Source organism: Atractosteus spatula, chromosome 8 (assembly GCF_055471065.1).
Source record: "Atractosteus spatula isolate fAtrSpa1 chromosome 8, fAtrSpa1.hap1, whole genome shotgun sequence".
Taxonomy (NCBI): domain Eukaryota; kingdom Metazoa; phylum Chordata; class Actinopteri; order Semionotiformes; family Lepisosteidae; genus Atractosteus; species Atractosteus spatula.
Genome location: NC_142713.1, coordinates 35781764 through 35796674, shown reverse-complemented (window position 1 = coordinate 35796674; position 14911 = coordinate 35781764). Strand labels below are relative to the sequence as shown.

At 35.1% G+C, this 14911-nt stretch overlaps 1 protein-coding gene across 2 annotated transcripts in view; it reads left to right on the top strand.

The window, feature by feature from the left end:
- The window catches only part of cntn1b (contactin 1b), a 107512-nt gene that overhangs the window by 68149 nt on the left and 24452 nt on the right, over positions 1 to 14911 (top strand). For both annotated transcript variants that reach the window (XM_088922559.1, XM_088922561.1), the window contains exons 6-14: positions 553 to 759; positions 1111 to 1210; positions 2158 to 2339; positions 3649 to 3773; positions 4541 to 4661; positions 7545 to 7695; positions 9099 to 9226; positions 10087 to 10262; positions 14346 to 14466. In XM_088922559.1, coding sequence (XP_088778685.1) covers positions 553 to 759; positions 1111 to 1210; positions 2158 to 2339; positions 3649 to 3773; positions 4541 to 4661; positions 7545 to 7695; positions 9099 to 9226; positions 10087 to 10262; positions 14346 to 14466 — 1311 coding nt within the window. The remainder of the gene's footprint in view (positions 1 to 552; positions 760 to 1110; positions 1211 to 2157; positions 2340 to 3648; positions 3774 to 4540; positions 4662 to 7544; positions 7696 to 9098; positions 9227 to 10086; positions 10263 to 14345; positions 14467 to 14911) is intronic.

Below are 14911 nucleotides of genomic sequence, written 5' to 3'. Positions count from 1 at the left end.
AACTCCTTATTGCTGGCATTTTACTGCAAGATTGCCTCATCAAAAGACTCCTCTTGTGAGCAATCACAGAGACCTGTTGGGAATTTAAATTTGTGTACGCACTTACACACTAGAAAGTTAAAATATATCATTTGTCATAAACTTTGCTGTGTAAAAGTCTATGGGAAACAATATACAGTATGCATGAAACAGGCATAAACATTGTACTCAAAGTCTCTAGTTGTTTTTATTATTATAACAGTTTTGATTACTAATGTCGCTTTGATTCAGTGAGAATAGAATCAAGATTTCAGCAATTGGAAATGTTCCATTTACATCAAAATGTAAAAAGATCACAATTTTTTTAAAATTTGTTCACAAACACACCGATTATTTTAATAGGTAATCCATCACATTTAGAATAAAAACTAATCGATTAATTATTGGGTGTTCCTCATCATTAATATCACTGTGAATTATTTGTGGTCAATGTTTATGCCATCAAAATGGACACATTTATAGTAGGCAACTAACTTTAGAAACACATTAAATAATATTGTTTGACTCTTTCAGATGAGTTGTCATATCGTTGGATTCTGAATGAGTTTCCTGTTTTTATCCCTTTGGATAAGCGAAGATTTGTCTCCCAGAGAACTGGAAATCTTTACATCTCAAAAGTAGAGGCATCTGACAAAGGCAATTACTCCTGTTTTGTGCACAATCCATCAATTACAAAAAGTGTCTTCAGCAATTTCATTCCTTTGGTTCCCCAAACAGAACGTGAGTACTTACCTTGATCTGTCATTTGTGTGTGTGTATTGTTTCAGAAGGTTGGCGTCTGCAGACAATATTTTCAAAAGACAGCTTTGTAATCATTCTAATCATCAAACTGAGCATTTCTACCTGTTGTAAATCACTTTGAAATTTTTTAATTTGAAAAAAATATATCAAAACTATGTAAAGTATTATTTGTATTACAGCATATGTTTAAAGAACTTTTCTAGTGAAATTTAGTTCTTCTAAATTATTTTTTTTGCTTAGTAGTTAACTTAGGTTTAAAAAGACATTGGGCAATGTAACATGTAATGTTACTTACTTTTTCAATTTTTTTGTTTTACTTTCTATTGGAAGGCCCTGTACGAAAGTATCCAGCAGATATAAGAGTAAAGTTTCCAGACACCTATGCATTGGTTGGCCAAAATGTATCACTTGAATGCTTTGCACTAGGAAAGTAAGTAAAGAATTTTCAGAAAACTCTGAATTCAAAGAACTGTACAGTTTGTCATGTAATTTGCCAAACCGCTTTATACCATACGGTGTCATGGGAAGCCGGAGCCTACCCGGCAAGCAACGAGCACAAGGCAGGGTACACCTTGGACAGGGCGCCAGTACATTGCAGGGCAAGGGCAAGCCAATCATACATGGGGACAATTGGTAAATGCCAAGGGGGGAGATTTGCCCTGGACACTGGGATAACTTCTTATTTTTATCAAGAAGTACCCAGGGATTTTTAATTACCACTCAGAGTTAGGACCTTGGTTTAGCATCTCATATGCAAGGCGGCACCCACTACAGTATAGTGTCCCAGCCACTATACCAGGGCTTTATGACTCACACAGACCACAAGGTGGGCGCCCCCGCTGGTCCACTAACACCACTTCCAGCAGCAACCATAGCTTCCCACGAGGTCTCCCGTCCAGGTACTGACCAGGCTCAACCCTGCTTAGCTTCAGTGGGTAGCCAGTTGAGAGCTGCAGGGTGATATAGCTGCTGGCCTGTACAGTTTGGAGCTGTTTCAAATACCAAAACTTACTTTCCCACCAAAAAACCTTTTGATTGGTGCACTTTATACAGTGTATGAATGTGTTAATTCATTTATGTAACCAAAATATTCAAATATTATATATTTTCTGGTCACTGAAATGTGGCCTATTTCTGTCTTTGACGTTTGTAGGAGAAAAAAAAAGTCTCTTTATTCCGGGCAGGAAAGATTTTAATCAAAAGATTCACAGAATCTCAGCAGACCATTTAATTCCATTGTAGGTCTTATGGCTAGGTCCTCAATATTGGAAATTACTTTTGACTTTAAAAATAAGTGAAAGAGCCTGTGTTAACTCTGCATGGAATGTATGAAAAAGGAAAAGATGGAGATGTTAATTTATTGTCTGTTTTGCTTAGCCCTATTCCTGAAATCAGGTGGAGAAAGGTAGATGCTGAGTTACCAAGCAATCATGAAATCAGTATGTCTGGGGCAGTTCTTCAGATCAACAATGTTCAAGTGGAAGATGAAGGAGCTTATGAATGTGAGGCCTTAAATTCCAAAGGAAAAGATATTTACAGAGTGAGAGTCTATGTCCAGGGTAGGATCACTTTTCATTATGCTAATTTCTGTTTTTAGCTTGTACTGATTGTTTTATTTTAAAAATGTTTCTTTAATACTCCGTATCACATCTACAGTACACTAAATACACGTGAAATGTATACTGATATATCATGTCATTATGGTAGGTGCACATTTCTAAATAAAAAAACTATGGGTATGCTGTACTTGAAGAAAAAGATGTGCAACTAAATAATTATTTCTGATGATTCATACTGTGTGTCAGTTGTACCGTATAACATACTGTATAAATTGTTATACAACTAAATATTTATAAAAATTAAATACAACTAAATTTCTACCATAACCAGATAATGAAATTGAGGATCTTGCCAGTACAGTAGGTGTCCTGGGTTTTGATGTCTCTTAGTTTCCGACACCATTTAGGATAAGGCTGTTTTCCTGTTTTCACATACTACAGTATATGCCTCAAAGCTGTAACTCTATTGACTGAAAGGTATATGATTGTACTAGATGCATATTAAGCTCAAGCACTTCATTTTTGTTCTCTGAAAATGCTCCATTAATCATAATAATTTATTTTTAAAATCTGCATGTTGGAGTGCCAGAGTGTCTCATTTTATAAAGACGAGGATCTATATAGTCCAGATGCCACTGATGTGTGTAAATAATTGCAGCACAGAATTCCAAGTACCACTGGAATCCATTGTGCTTTAGTTAGCATTTGCCTTGGACCTGCTAGGCACCTCCAAGCTCACAGTGTTCTGGAGAAGATCTTGGAACATCTTGGTGAAGGAGAATAAGCTTGAATGACAAGCTTCTGAGTACTTTCTGAGATGCTGTCATAGGTTGCAAAGTTACAGTTTACAATTGGAAGGAGATGGAAATTGGGTATTTCATTTTATTGATAGGAAAAGCACTGCTGGATTTTGAAACACTAGACTGTCATGAGTCTGTCCACTGGACTGAAGTGTGTCATCACAAATCCAGCAACACTACTTCTAGATGCTAATTTATCTTTAGTAGATTTTTATTGTTAGTTGTCGTTTTGCAGCTTCTAATGATATCTTATTCTAAGGTGGGACCTTATGGACCTTTTACATAATATTTCTAGCTTTTCATCTCAAAACAATGACAAGGTGATTCACCACACATGGGATACAGTGTATCAATAGCATCAACATAAGTGTTTGTACATGCAATTCATTCTAGTATAGAGACTGTTCTAATGTGTTAAAATATTTCACATTCATGACCTACAATGCATTTCCTTCTTAGCTGTTTTATATTATATTCTAGTTATGTTCTAAACTAGCTTCTCTTTCTAGCTTACCCTGAATGGGCAGAACATATCAATGATACGGAAAAGGATATTGGAAGTGAGCTGACTTGGTCTTGCATGGCTAAAGGAAAACCAAAACCAAGCATTAGGTGGCAGAAAAATGGATATGCGGTAAATGTATTTCAAATTTACTTGAAATGTTAGTGTTTTATCAACATTACCAACAAAGGAATGGTTGGTAATCATTTTAATTTGTTTAACACATCTCTGCAGACAGTGGCCATCTCTTTCATGCACCTCTGCTGACAGAGGGTGGGGGTGGTTATTGCAAGGGGCCTTTGTACATGTCTGCTACCCTGGAAGATTATTGCTTTTCTAAGTGCTGGTTCACTTACTTGTCTAGAGGTTTCTTGTGTAATTTTATAACGAGAGATTGTTATTCATAATAGTGAGACTACAGGATGATGTGGGCGACTTGGGATGCCTGCATTAAACAACTTTGAAGTATTATAAAGCACAAACATTCTAGTTAATTATTTCAATACCTGATTTTCAGTACATCTTAAAATTAGTCCAATAGAATTGACATATATAATGTTCTTCACTTTTAATGTATTTATGTTTTGTTGTCTCTCAATATACTGTATAATGAAAACAAGAAGACCATGTGGTCATCATGGGACAGATTTGGAGACCTCTGACATTAATTTAATTTGAATTCAACTGTTCTAACAGTTTTTGGTCTATATATCAGAATGGAAAGTAAAACTGTTTGCATAGGGTCAATCCGAGTTCATTAATAGTTTGTGGTTGAGCAGCTTTAGAGATTCATTAAAATTAAAAGAAATCCACAGTCACACTCACGGTAAGCACTTTAGGCGTAAAAAAAAACTGTATTTACAATGTGTTTGCTTACCAAAGATTTTCTTTCTTTTCAGTATTCGAGCGGCATTAATCTGAAGTTCTCTAGGCTTACTTTGGAAGATGCAGGAATGTATCAATGTATAGCTGAAAATGAACATGGACAAATCTATGCAAATGCTGAATTAAAAGTGACAGGTGAGTCTTTGTGAACTGATCAACAGATACTATAAAATGCGGATATAAAAATACATGGAAAGCAGAACTATAATATTATGTACTGTACTTCATATTAAAATTGAATTGAGGATGCCTTTGCAAAGATGACAAATTTACTGTGTGCCGTAACAACGCTGACACCCCGTCTCAGGGGGCAGAGGCCTCATCGGTGTGAGGTTAGCGAGAACCGAAAAGAAAAGAAAACAAAAGGAAAAATAGAAAGTGCACCGTTGTCCAGTCAGTCAGTCCAGCCTGGAGATAAAAGACCCCGCTTGGCAGCGGAGACCAGACTGGACTTTCCCTGTCTAACAGGGTCCAGTCTAGGAGAGCAGGCAGGGAGTGCAAGGCCAAAAATAAAATCTCAACATGTTAAAAGATAAGCTTGCCCCGGTAGAGATACAGGATGGGACAGGCAAAATGAAAAAGAAGAAAAACGACGGCCTCACGCTCGGGTACAATCCCCTCCGGTACTGCTGATGTAATGATCCTCCCCTTCCGGGGGTGACCCTGCTCGACTCTTCAGCGGGTGTTCAGGGTGCCTTTAAAGAGCCCTCAGAGCTGGAGCTCATCTTTGATTAGTGCGTGCAGCTGTGTTTACAAAGACGAGGCGTCGCCCTTCCTCCAGGGATCCCCCTCCACACTGAACACACCCCTCGCGTGTAGTGCCACAGTACCTAATGCTCATGATTTACTTAATAACAGATGTTGGTACAGCAAAGTGACTTTTTTCATGTTTTTTTAAATAATTGCATAATGGTTAGCACTGTTGCCTTACTAATCTGGGTTCAATTACAACTTCAGAATCCTGTTTATATTTTAGTTCACTCACACTTCCCGAAGACATGCAGGCCATTCACCCTTTTCAGGGCCTATTTTCAAGGGGGTTCAAGGTTTCATACTTGGAGGGGGCACTACAACTAACTTTAGCTATGGAATCGCAGAGAAATGGCCACTTCTCAATTGTGTTTATGCTGAGGTCTCTTTTAAAAAACACATGAAGTGAAATGATCATTTTGCCATATGCCATTGCAGTAGTTGTAGAAAGTTAGGCCCCCAAATTGAAATTATTTTTATATGCACGCTTTCCAGTGCCTGAATGGTACAGCTAAAATTCAAGCCCACTGTACTAAAAGACCAGATTTCTGACCCAGACCAAATAAAAAATTTGACCAGCCAGTCAAATGCAAATTATAGTGATCTCTTGGAAATGCAAATGCAAAATATACTGTGATCTCTTGGAAATGAAAGGACATTGTGAAGCACTGGGTTTAAAATTTTCAGTTTGTAAGTGGAAGCACTGATTTTAATTCCACAGCAACCTCTGAACATTATAATACACAATAGCTGATGGTTGCTATGTGCAGTTGAATCTAAAGTCTAATACTCTACTAAAATGTATAAAAGTGAAAGAATTTTAGTAGTTAGATTAAAAGGGCTGTCAGTTCACAACAGATAAAGGTACAGTACCTACAGTATATAGTGGTGATAGCAGGGATTAAGACAAAGATATTTTTAAAATATTTTACAAAGCTGTACAAAAAAATCCATTTGTGAATCTTCACAAAAATAATGCCAGTTATTAGAGCTGTCAATTCTACTTTGCACAATAATCCCATTCGCCTTCATCCATTTTACCTGGCACTCAAGTCTATTTGAAAGCAGAATTAATTTTGCATTCTGCTAAAATAATGCCAGCCTCTGTTTGTGAGGCTCTTGTGAGTAATTTATGAACATAGTGTCAATATCACACTGTTTACAGTGCATCCTATTTGGGTATTTACACATCAGTGTATGTGAAGGGTAAGTGGTATTCATGCATTTATTAATTTAGAGTGGTTAAACAATCATTTTACTCAGGATGAATGGAATAGTAAATACAGTAGAATAGCACAGACTAACAAGGAGTGTGTATCTTTTACAAACACTGATTCCACTACTGCCATGTAAAAATTCAGGCCCAATAAATCTTTTTAATCCAGCTTTTGACACTACAGAAAGAAAATATGTCACTATAGTGTCTTTAAAACATGTATACACCTAGAGAAGGTGGCTGAGTTGTGCAATCAAATACATACTGTATTAGTTATGAATGTCTTACATCTTTTCATTGTCAGACAACATTAAGAAGTGGTCTACTTTTTAGCCTGGTCAAGGAAGATTCTACTTTCCACTGAACGGTTATGCTAGAGTATTGAAAATGATCTGCAATAAAATACAGTATGTGCATGTCTGAAAACCTCCTGGTCAATACAGCTTTTTTGTTCTTTGATGGAAACACAACATTAGCTGAATTCTCCTTCAGGCTGTCAATTGTAGATAACATTTAGCAGCAAAAACTAAAAACATTTTTCTGTGTGCCTCTCTTAACTTGCAATATATAGTTGGCTATGAAGTGTAATTCTGTTTGAAAAATAATATTGTGTATACTGTGTGTATTGTATAAAGAATACAATTTGAGTTGTAATACATTCTCAAACAAATACTCAGATATTAAAGAAGTAGACTAATATATGCCAGTAAAATACAGTATGTAAAGTAATACAATATTTTTAACAAAAAGTTAAATACAGAAATGGATATGATAGGCAAGGCAAATACTAGGCAAAAATAGGCTCAGGCAAAAGTTTTTGCAAATTTATGTTTACATTTCCAGAAAATGGTTTCATTTAAATTCCATCACAGGGCACAAACAGGCACGCACACACTCACACCAGGGTCCATTTTTCTAAAAGTAAATTAACCTACCAGTATGTCTTTGGACTGTGGGAGAAAACTGGATATATACTGTATTGAATATATGGCTTATATATAGTTAAAGCATACGACATAAGCATATGTTGTTTTTTTTTCTTCCTCATTTAGCTTGTGCCCCTACTTTTGAATTTAATCCAGTGAAAAAAAAGTTGCTGGGTGCCAAAAATGGGAGAGTGGTTATTGAATGTAAACCAAAGGCTGCCCCAAAGCCCACATTTTCATGGAGTAAAGGGACAGAACTGCTCTTGAACACATCGAGGTTAGTATCAAGGGGTGGTGTGGTAGCTCTGTGGCTAAGGATCTGTACCTGTTGCTGGAAGGTTGCTGGTTCAAATCCCACGCTGGCTGGCAGAGGAATCCTACTCTGTTGGGTCCCTGAGAAAGGCCCTTAACTGCTCCAGGGGTGCTGTATAAATGCTTGACCCTGTGCTCTGACCCCAAGCTTCTCTCCCTGTCTGTGTGTCTCATGGAGAGCAAGTTGGGGTAAGTGAAAAGACAAATTCCTAATACAAGAAATTGTATATGGGCAATAAAGTGATCTGATCTCATCTCATCTCCATTCCTGTTATTCTGTAATATGAAAAGAGGCTGTTTAACCCTGTCAGCTCCCTGGGCTGAGCAAAATTGATATGATATGTCAGCAGCCATATCACCCTGCAACTCACAACTGGCAACCAACTGAAGGTAAGCAGGTGTGAGCCTGGTCAGTACCTGGATGGGAGACCTCCTGGGAAAAACTAAGGTTGCTGCTGAGGTGTTAGTGGGGCCAGCAGGGGGCGCTCACCCTGTGGCCCATGTGGGTCATAATGCCCCAGTATAGTGACGGGGACACTATATTGTAAACAGGCACCGTCCTTCAGATGAGACGTAAAACCGAGGTCCTGACTCTATGTGATCATTAAAAATCCCAGGATGTTTCTCAAAAAGAGTAGGGATGTAACCCCGGCATCTTGGCCAAATTTCCCATTGGCCCTTACCAATCACGACCTCCTAATAATCCCCCTCTATGAATTGGCTACTTTACTCTGCTCTCCTCCCCACTGATAGCTGATGTGTGGTGAGCGTTCTGGCGCACTATGGCTGCCATCACATCATCCAGGTGGATGCTGCACATTGGTGGTGGTGGAGGGGAGTCCCCATTACCTGTAAAGCGCTTTGAGTGGCATGTCATAATAAGCAATTATTATTAATTAAAATTGGAAAAGTTGGCCTATTCTGGTAGCAGGGTTTTTACTTTCATTCTTGTCTTCCATGTATTTTCTTACAGTTTACAGTAATATTCAACATACTGTAGCAACGGACTTTGTAAAGGGTATGAAATAGTATCTTAGGTTCAGATGTGCTGAATGAGATTAGCTTTGCTGAATGTACTGTAACTGCAAAGGTCCTGTGAGCCTTTAGGCAGAGTATGTACAGTAGTATGGAATGTGTTTCCTTGAACAAATGGTTCACAGCTTTACAAAAGATACACTTTTCCTTCCTTCTACTAAGTTACTGTACCACGCCAACAGCTCTTAAAGGAGCTATTATATGTTTAAACATTTTTTTTTAAATAATGAGATATAAACAAAGCACAATTTAAAAGGGTTATATAGTGAATATTCAGGTTTATTTTTGTGTTTTAGTTCAGTATGTCAGACTGTGCCGCTGTGTTTTTCATAGAATACGCATTTGGGAAGATGGGAGTCTTGAAGTCATTAATGTGACAAAGATGGACGAAGGAAAGTATACTTGCTTTGCAGAGAATGACAGAGGAAAGGCTAACAGCACAGGCACTCTCTCTGTTACAGGTGATTTTGGTTTTTATTTTGTCTTGTGGTCTTTTTTGTCATATTTCTATATAAGTTACAGTTTATAATGACTATGTGGACTTTTTAAAATAATTTAACAAAAACATTTAATTTGATAGTGTGACTTTTATTTAGTTAAGTTCTGTGAATAATGTTTAATATAGATACTAAGAGCATTAAGGGAGGTCAAGACTACTAGCCACCTTTTTGTCTTTTTAACAAAATATTTATTGTTAATGAGTACACTTTTAAGTAATCATATCTTGGGATTATTAGATCACAACAGATATTAGGTATTTGTCAGCACTAGACTTGCTATACTTGAACTTAAAATTAAGGCAATTTTAGTAATGTTGACCATTCAAAAGTTGTGAAAGTATTTACAATATATTTAACATATTATGGGTATATTATGAAAGCCTGACATTAATTTAATCATATTTAATTTAAAGTATTCATTCCCATACCACCACTCAAGCTAGCCCTAGTGTTTTATTAAATTAAGCACTGTAAATTCTGGCTTCTTATAAAAATTAATCATCAAAATCTAGTTAATGGTCTGAGAATAAGGAGATTTTATACTAAATAAAGCTAATTTTCTGTTTTGTTTAACAAAATAAATGTAGTCTAAGGAAAATAATATTCCCAAGTAATTTTGTAAAGATCTTTACATGATGTCTTCTTTTTGATTACATTCGATGAATATAATCATGATAATCTTGTGAAAGGATATCTGCTTTACAGAAAATGTTAGAGGAAAGGCTTCTTTTCAGAAAAATGACTTCAGTTTTATTCTCCTTGTCTTGTGGTCTTTTCTCATCATTTTTCTAATTGCATAATGCAATTTTTCATTTGTAAAGAGGCCACAAAGATTACTCTGGCTCCGTCAAATGCTGATGTGACTGTGGGAGAAAATGCCATGATGCAGTGCCTTGCTTCACGTGACCCCAGCCTTGATCTCACTTTCATCTGGTCTGTTGATGCCCATGTGATAGACTTTGACAAGGAAGCTGAACACTATGAGCGGAATGTTATGGTAAGAGGCTAGCTTCTGAGAAAGTTAACTTTGTTTTTTTTTTTTTAAAGGAGGACTTTAGAACTTTATCCTCTCAAGTAATTTGAATGTGATCACTAATGTAGAAATGTTTTTTAATTGTTTCAGCCAGGACAACACCTTGTAAAACTTAATTTGTGTAACTTTTGGCGACATCTGGAAATATTTAAAACCTTTATATGCAAGATTTGGTATGCTCCCATCATCATTTAAAAAAAAATACCCACATACTGTACAGTATGTATATTGATTACAGAAAAGAAGGTACAGTAACTAATAGATATGCCTTTTACTTACTGTATTGTGTTAAGTGTATCTGTAGTGTAGAACTGTCACATTTGAGCCAACACCAGAATTTTTGACTTAGTGTATGGCTGAAACAGCCCCTCAGCAATGTTCTCGTTAATACTGGGTTGTGCAAAATCTCAAAACTACAGTCTACTGTAGTTCTAGGTCAGTGTAGTGAAGCTGGCAGAAGTAAAAGTGAAAAATATGTCTATTTCAAATTTAGTTAATATTTTAGTTTAGTTATTTTTTTGATTAGAAGAATTATGTTTCACTCCAGTTAATATTTATAATTCCTCTGGTAAAGCTGATAGTGTGAAGTTATAGCTGTTGGCTGTTTTTTTGTGAACTTGTCTTGCATTCTTCTTTTTGTCCAGCAAGTGGCGTCTTATGATCATTTTTCTTAAGGGACTCTCCCCATACAGCACAGTATTTAAGACAGAACTCCCTCAATTCTCTGTCATATTGAGTAGTCAGATATGTTACCTATGTATTTTTAAAATTACTACAGTTAAACATGTCACTTTTTTAAACAATTGCATAATACTTTCTTTAAAAAAATATTCTTTAAATATTTTTTTCTTTTTTTTTGTTACCATTCTGAATTTTGGTTAAAAGTTGTATCTGTTGCCTTTGAGTAGCATACGTATTTTATTTGTTCTGGAAGTGATATTTCTGTCCTCTGATAATCTATAAATGATGAAATATGTAACTGAGCTGATAAGTACACTCTTTGTACCTTTTTAAATAAGATGACATATTTCTCCATAAATAAAGATCATGTTTCCCATTTTGCTCTTGTCTTCATCTAAGCAAGACAGCATTGTTTATATTTTAAAACGGTGGTTCTTTTCAAGTATCATTTCTGCTCCTGGGTGTGTGAACTGGTTTCTTTTAGTGAATGTTATTAATCTCATAAAGTTTAATGTTACATTATCTCCCCCCGTGACCTTTTTGTAAACAGATTCCTTATGTATATATGGAATTATGAAAGTCTCCTTGAAAATGGTTTTGGATGTAGAATGTTACATTTCCATACAATCAATCAGCAGGCCTTTATGATTTAATAGTTTTAATAATATTTAGCTATTTTATTCTTGAAGTTAAAATAATTTGATTACTTAATTTGATTGTACTTTTATCTTATTTATAGCATGTGCTGTTTGTCTAGTAGCTGGGTTTGTCTGTCATTGCTATTTAGTGTTTTCCCATAGGGGATATTAGCCTGTGAAAGATTTTAGAACTCAGAATAATGGGACTGAGGCCTCAATGAGATTAGATCCTGTTTTCTCACCACTACAGGATATGGAAATGAACTGGCAAACATCTAGAACTTGTGAGTCTTAAATTTACAGGAGTTTGGTTACCAATGATACTGGCATTTAAAAATGATATTGGATAAATCATGTTCAATGGTAATGCATATAATAATATTCAGCTATTCCAACACAGCAGACCTTTCATTAATGATAAATGAACAGCACAGAAAATATTATGTATCTACTAAACTGTATAACACAGAGAGTTTATGCATTCACATCTACTTTGTGGATAAAAAAGTCTAAAGGCAAATAGTTGTAAGTTATGTTATCAGATTAAAACTGATATTTATTTCAAATTAGAAGAGAAAGGTATTTTATATAATACTTAAGTATACTGCAGTGTTTTATTTGCTTTATACAGCTTTAGATTATTCCAATCCATGATGGTTATGCAAACGTTAATGATTAGGCTTGAAGAATCACATATGTAACTCTTTATTGGCATACAGTATATGCACCAGAGGTGTCCATGTGTATTTTGCACCTCAGAGTGATTTTTTTACTTAAAACTTTAGACTTAATTCAAACATTTCAGATGTAATTCAAAACTTCAACTGAGCTGTCATTCACAAATTACAAACACACTGCCCGATTGAAGCTTTTTTGTTTGTCTTGTATATGAAATATGAAATGGAAACCCACCATCAAGTAATAGGTGTGGAATTTGCAATGGGTGGTGGCTTGAAGTTTTGATATATTGACTTTATTATGCTTAATTTTAGTTCAGTTAGACGTGTTGGTAATTTGAGAGGTTGGAGCACAATAACACTTTGAAAATCGTCCTGTTATGTTGTGTATAACTGGAGCTGTATGAATGAAAAGCAAAATAATTTACTAAGTTTCACATCTATGATACAATTTGAGGTTACACAATCACCTGCACCTACAAATCACCTACAAAATCTGCATATACCGAATAATGATATCAAATGTAATCATGAAATATCACATTTGTTGACATTTTTCCCCTGTGCATCCAATTTAAAGATCAAATACTCAGAAAACCACAGTGAAATTCTACCTCAAAATACATTTAAAATTTGAGAAGGTTCAAGATGTATCCATGTTTCCATGTAAAGATTCACTGCATGTGATATTAGACCTGATTAGATATTTTCTTAACAGCACGATGTAACCTACCAAGTTAAGGGTCAGTAACAGTTTATCTTCACGTTAGGTTTGATTTGTTTGCAGATTTTGCTTATGTTAACTTTCTTTCTTTGGTTTTAAATGGCTAAGCCCAAAACAAGATTATTATGGTTTAAACAAAAATGTTAGTTAGAAATTGTTAAATTGTTAAATTGTTAAAAGTCTAATTGAAAGAAAGATACAGTACATATACAGTACTGTACAATGTATGTACTCTATTCCAAAATATTTAGATGTGCTCATTTTCAATCTCAAAATCAGCTTCCACTGATTAGTTTAATATTGTATGACATGGTATTATACATTTATAAATTCAAAAGCATTTACTAAAACATATAATTAAATTAAAAACAAGTTAAGAAAACTGTGTGACAAGGCATACAGTATCTTCTCAAAGTTTGTTTCATCTTCCAAAATCTTTCAAAAACAAACTATGAGTAGAATGTTATGAGTACACAATATACTGTATTATTGCCATAAAAATATTTTATTTTGACATCCATACAATAACAAATTAAATTACACTAAATACACTTCATGATTGCTCATAAAAATGTGCATTTCAAACTTATTTAATTATAGCCCTAAGAAAAATACATTAACTCTCTAGAAATTGTACACAGGGACAGTAATCCTGTCTGAAATCAGTGGTTAATTTATGAAGTCTTGGGAACGGGGAAAGGTCATAACTCAAAACCTGGGTAAAAATTGTTAGGTATGTGATAATGTTTAAATATTCTTCACACAGAGGGCCAAGTGAGATAATCCGCATTCTTTTGATGGATAGCAGAAGGCTTCCATGAACCAGTGCAACTGTACCTGTCTGTCCTTTCTGATTAGTCTTCCCTTCCAATGAGTTACTCATAAGTATGAGAATATGAAATACCTTAAAACGTGATTAATTTGTACTTTTCATACAGACTTTCTTTGTGGTTGCAATGAAAGATACTGTACTTAAATTTGCTTTGCTTAAATTAGTACTCATGTAGTTTACAGTATTAATACTGTACAATATATGTGTAGAATACAAGACAATTATTTATCTAATTTCCTGTATCTGTTAAAAGGAACACTGTACCATATTAAAGTGTGTGTAAGGAGCATTGACTCGCAGTGAGTTATGGGTCTGAATGTTAGTTCTTGTCCAATCATGACACTACGGCAGAAGTAAATGTATTAGTCTTCTCATTCCACCCTTTTGTGCATGTATAGTCAAATTTAGTGGTGTCTCCTGTGGTATTGTGATTAGTTTAGAGCAATCTATCTTACTGCCGTTTTATGATTTACTTCTGTGTTCTGTCTCTAACAGAAAGAATCAAGTGGGGATCTATTGATAAAGAATGTACAGTTGAAGCATGCTGGAAGGTACACCTGCACAGCTCAGACCACAGTTGACAATGCCACAGCATCTGCAGACCTTGTCGTAAGAGGTGAGTTGCAATGACAATTATTTTTGACGACCATTAAATGAGCAGCTGTTACATAAGGAAAATACCTTTTACAAAGTTTTTGCATTGTCTCTCAGTCCAGATTTCAAATAAAAGATTTACAATACATTATGAAATGCTACATATTTGGAGTTTTATTGTCAATATGTCTGTGATAATTAATAATTGTCAATGATTATTGATGAAATAATTATTTTAAAAGAGTTTACATAAATCTGTTTAGAAAATTGGCCAAAAGGAATGTTTTTTTTTTCCAGTTTATTCATTTATTCATTTCAGTCTATGATCATCTTCAACTGAGATTAATGCACAGTATTTGTTTCTCATAATATCAGTAATTTGAAGTATTTTGAATTTCCCTTAAAGTAATGCTTCTGGGGGCACATACAGCAAAAACATGCCTTCTTGTTTATTTGTATTTAAAATG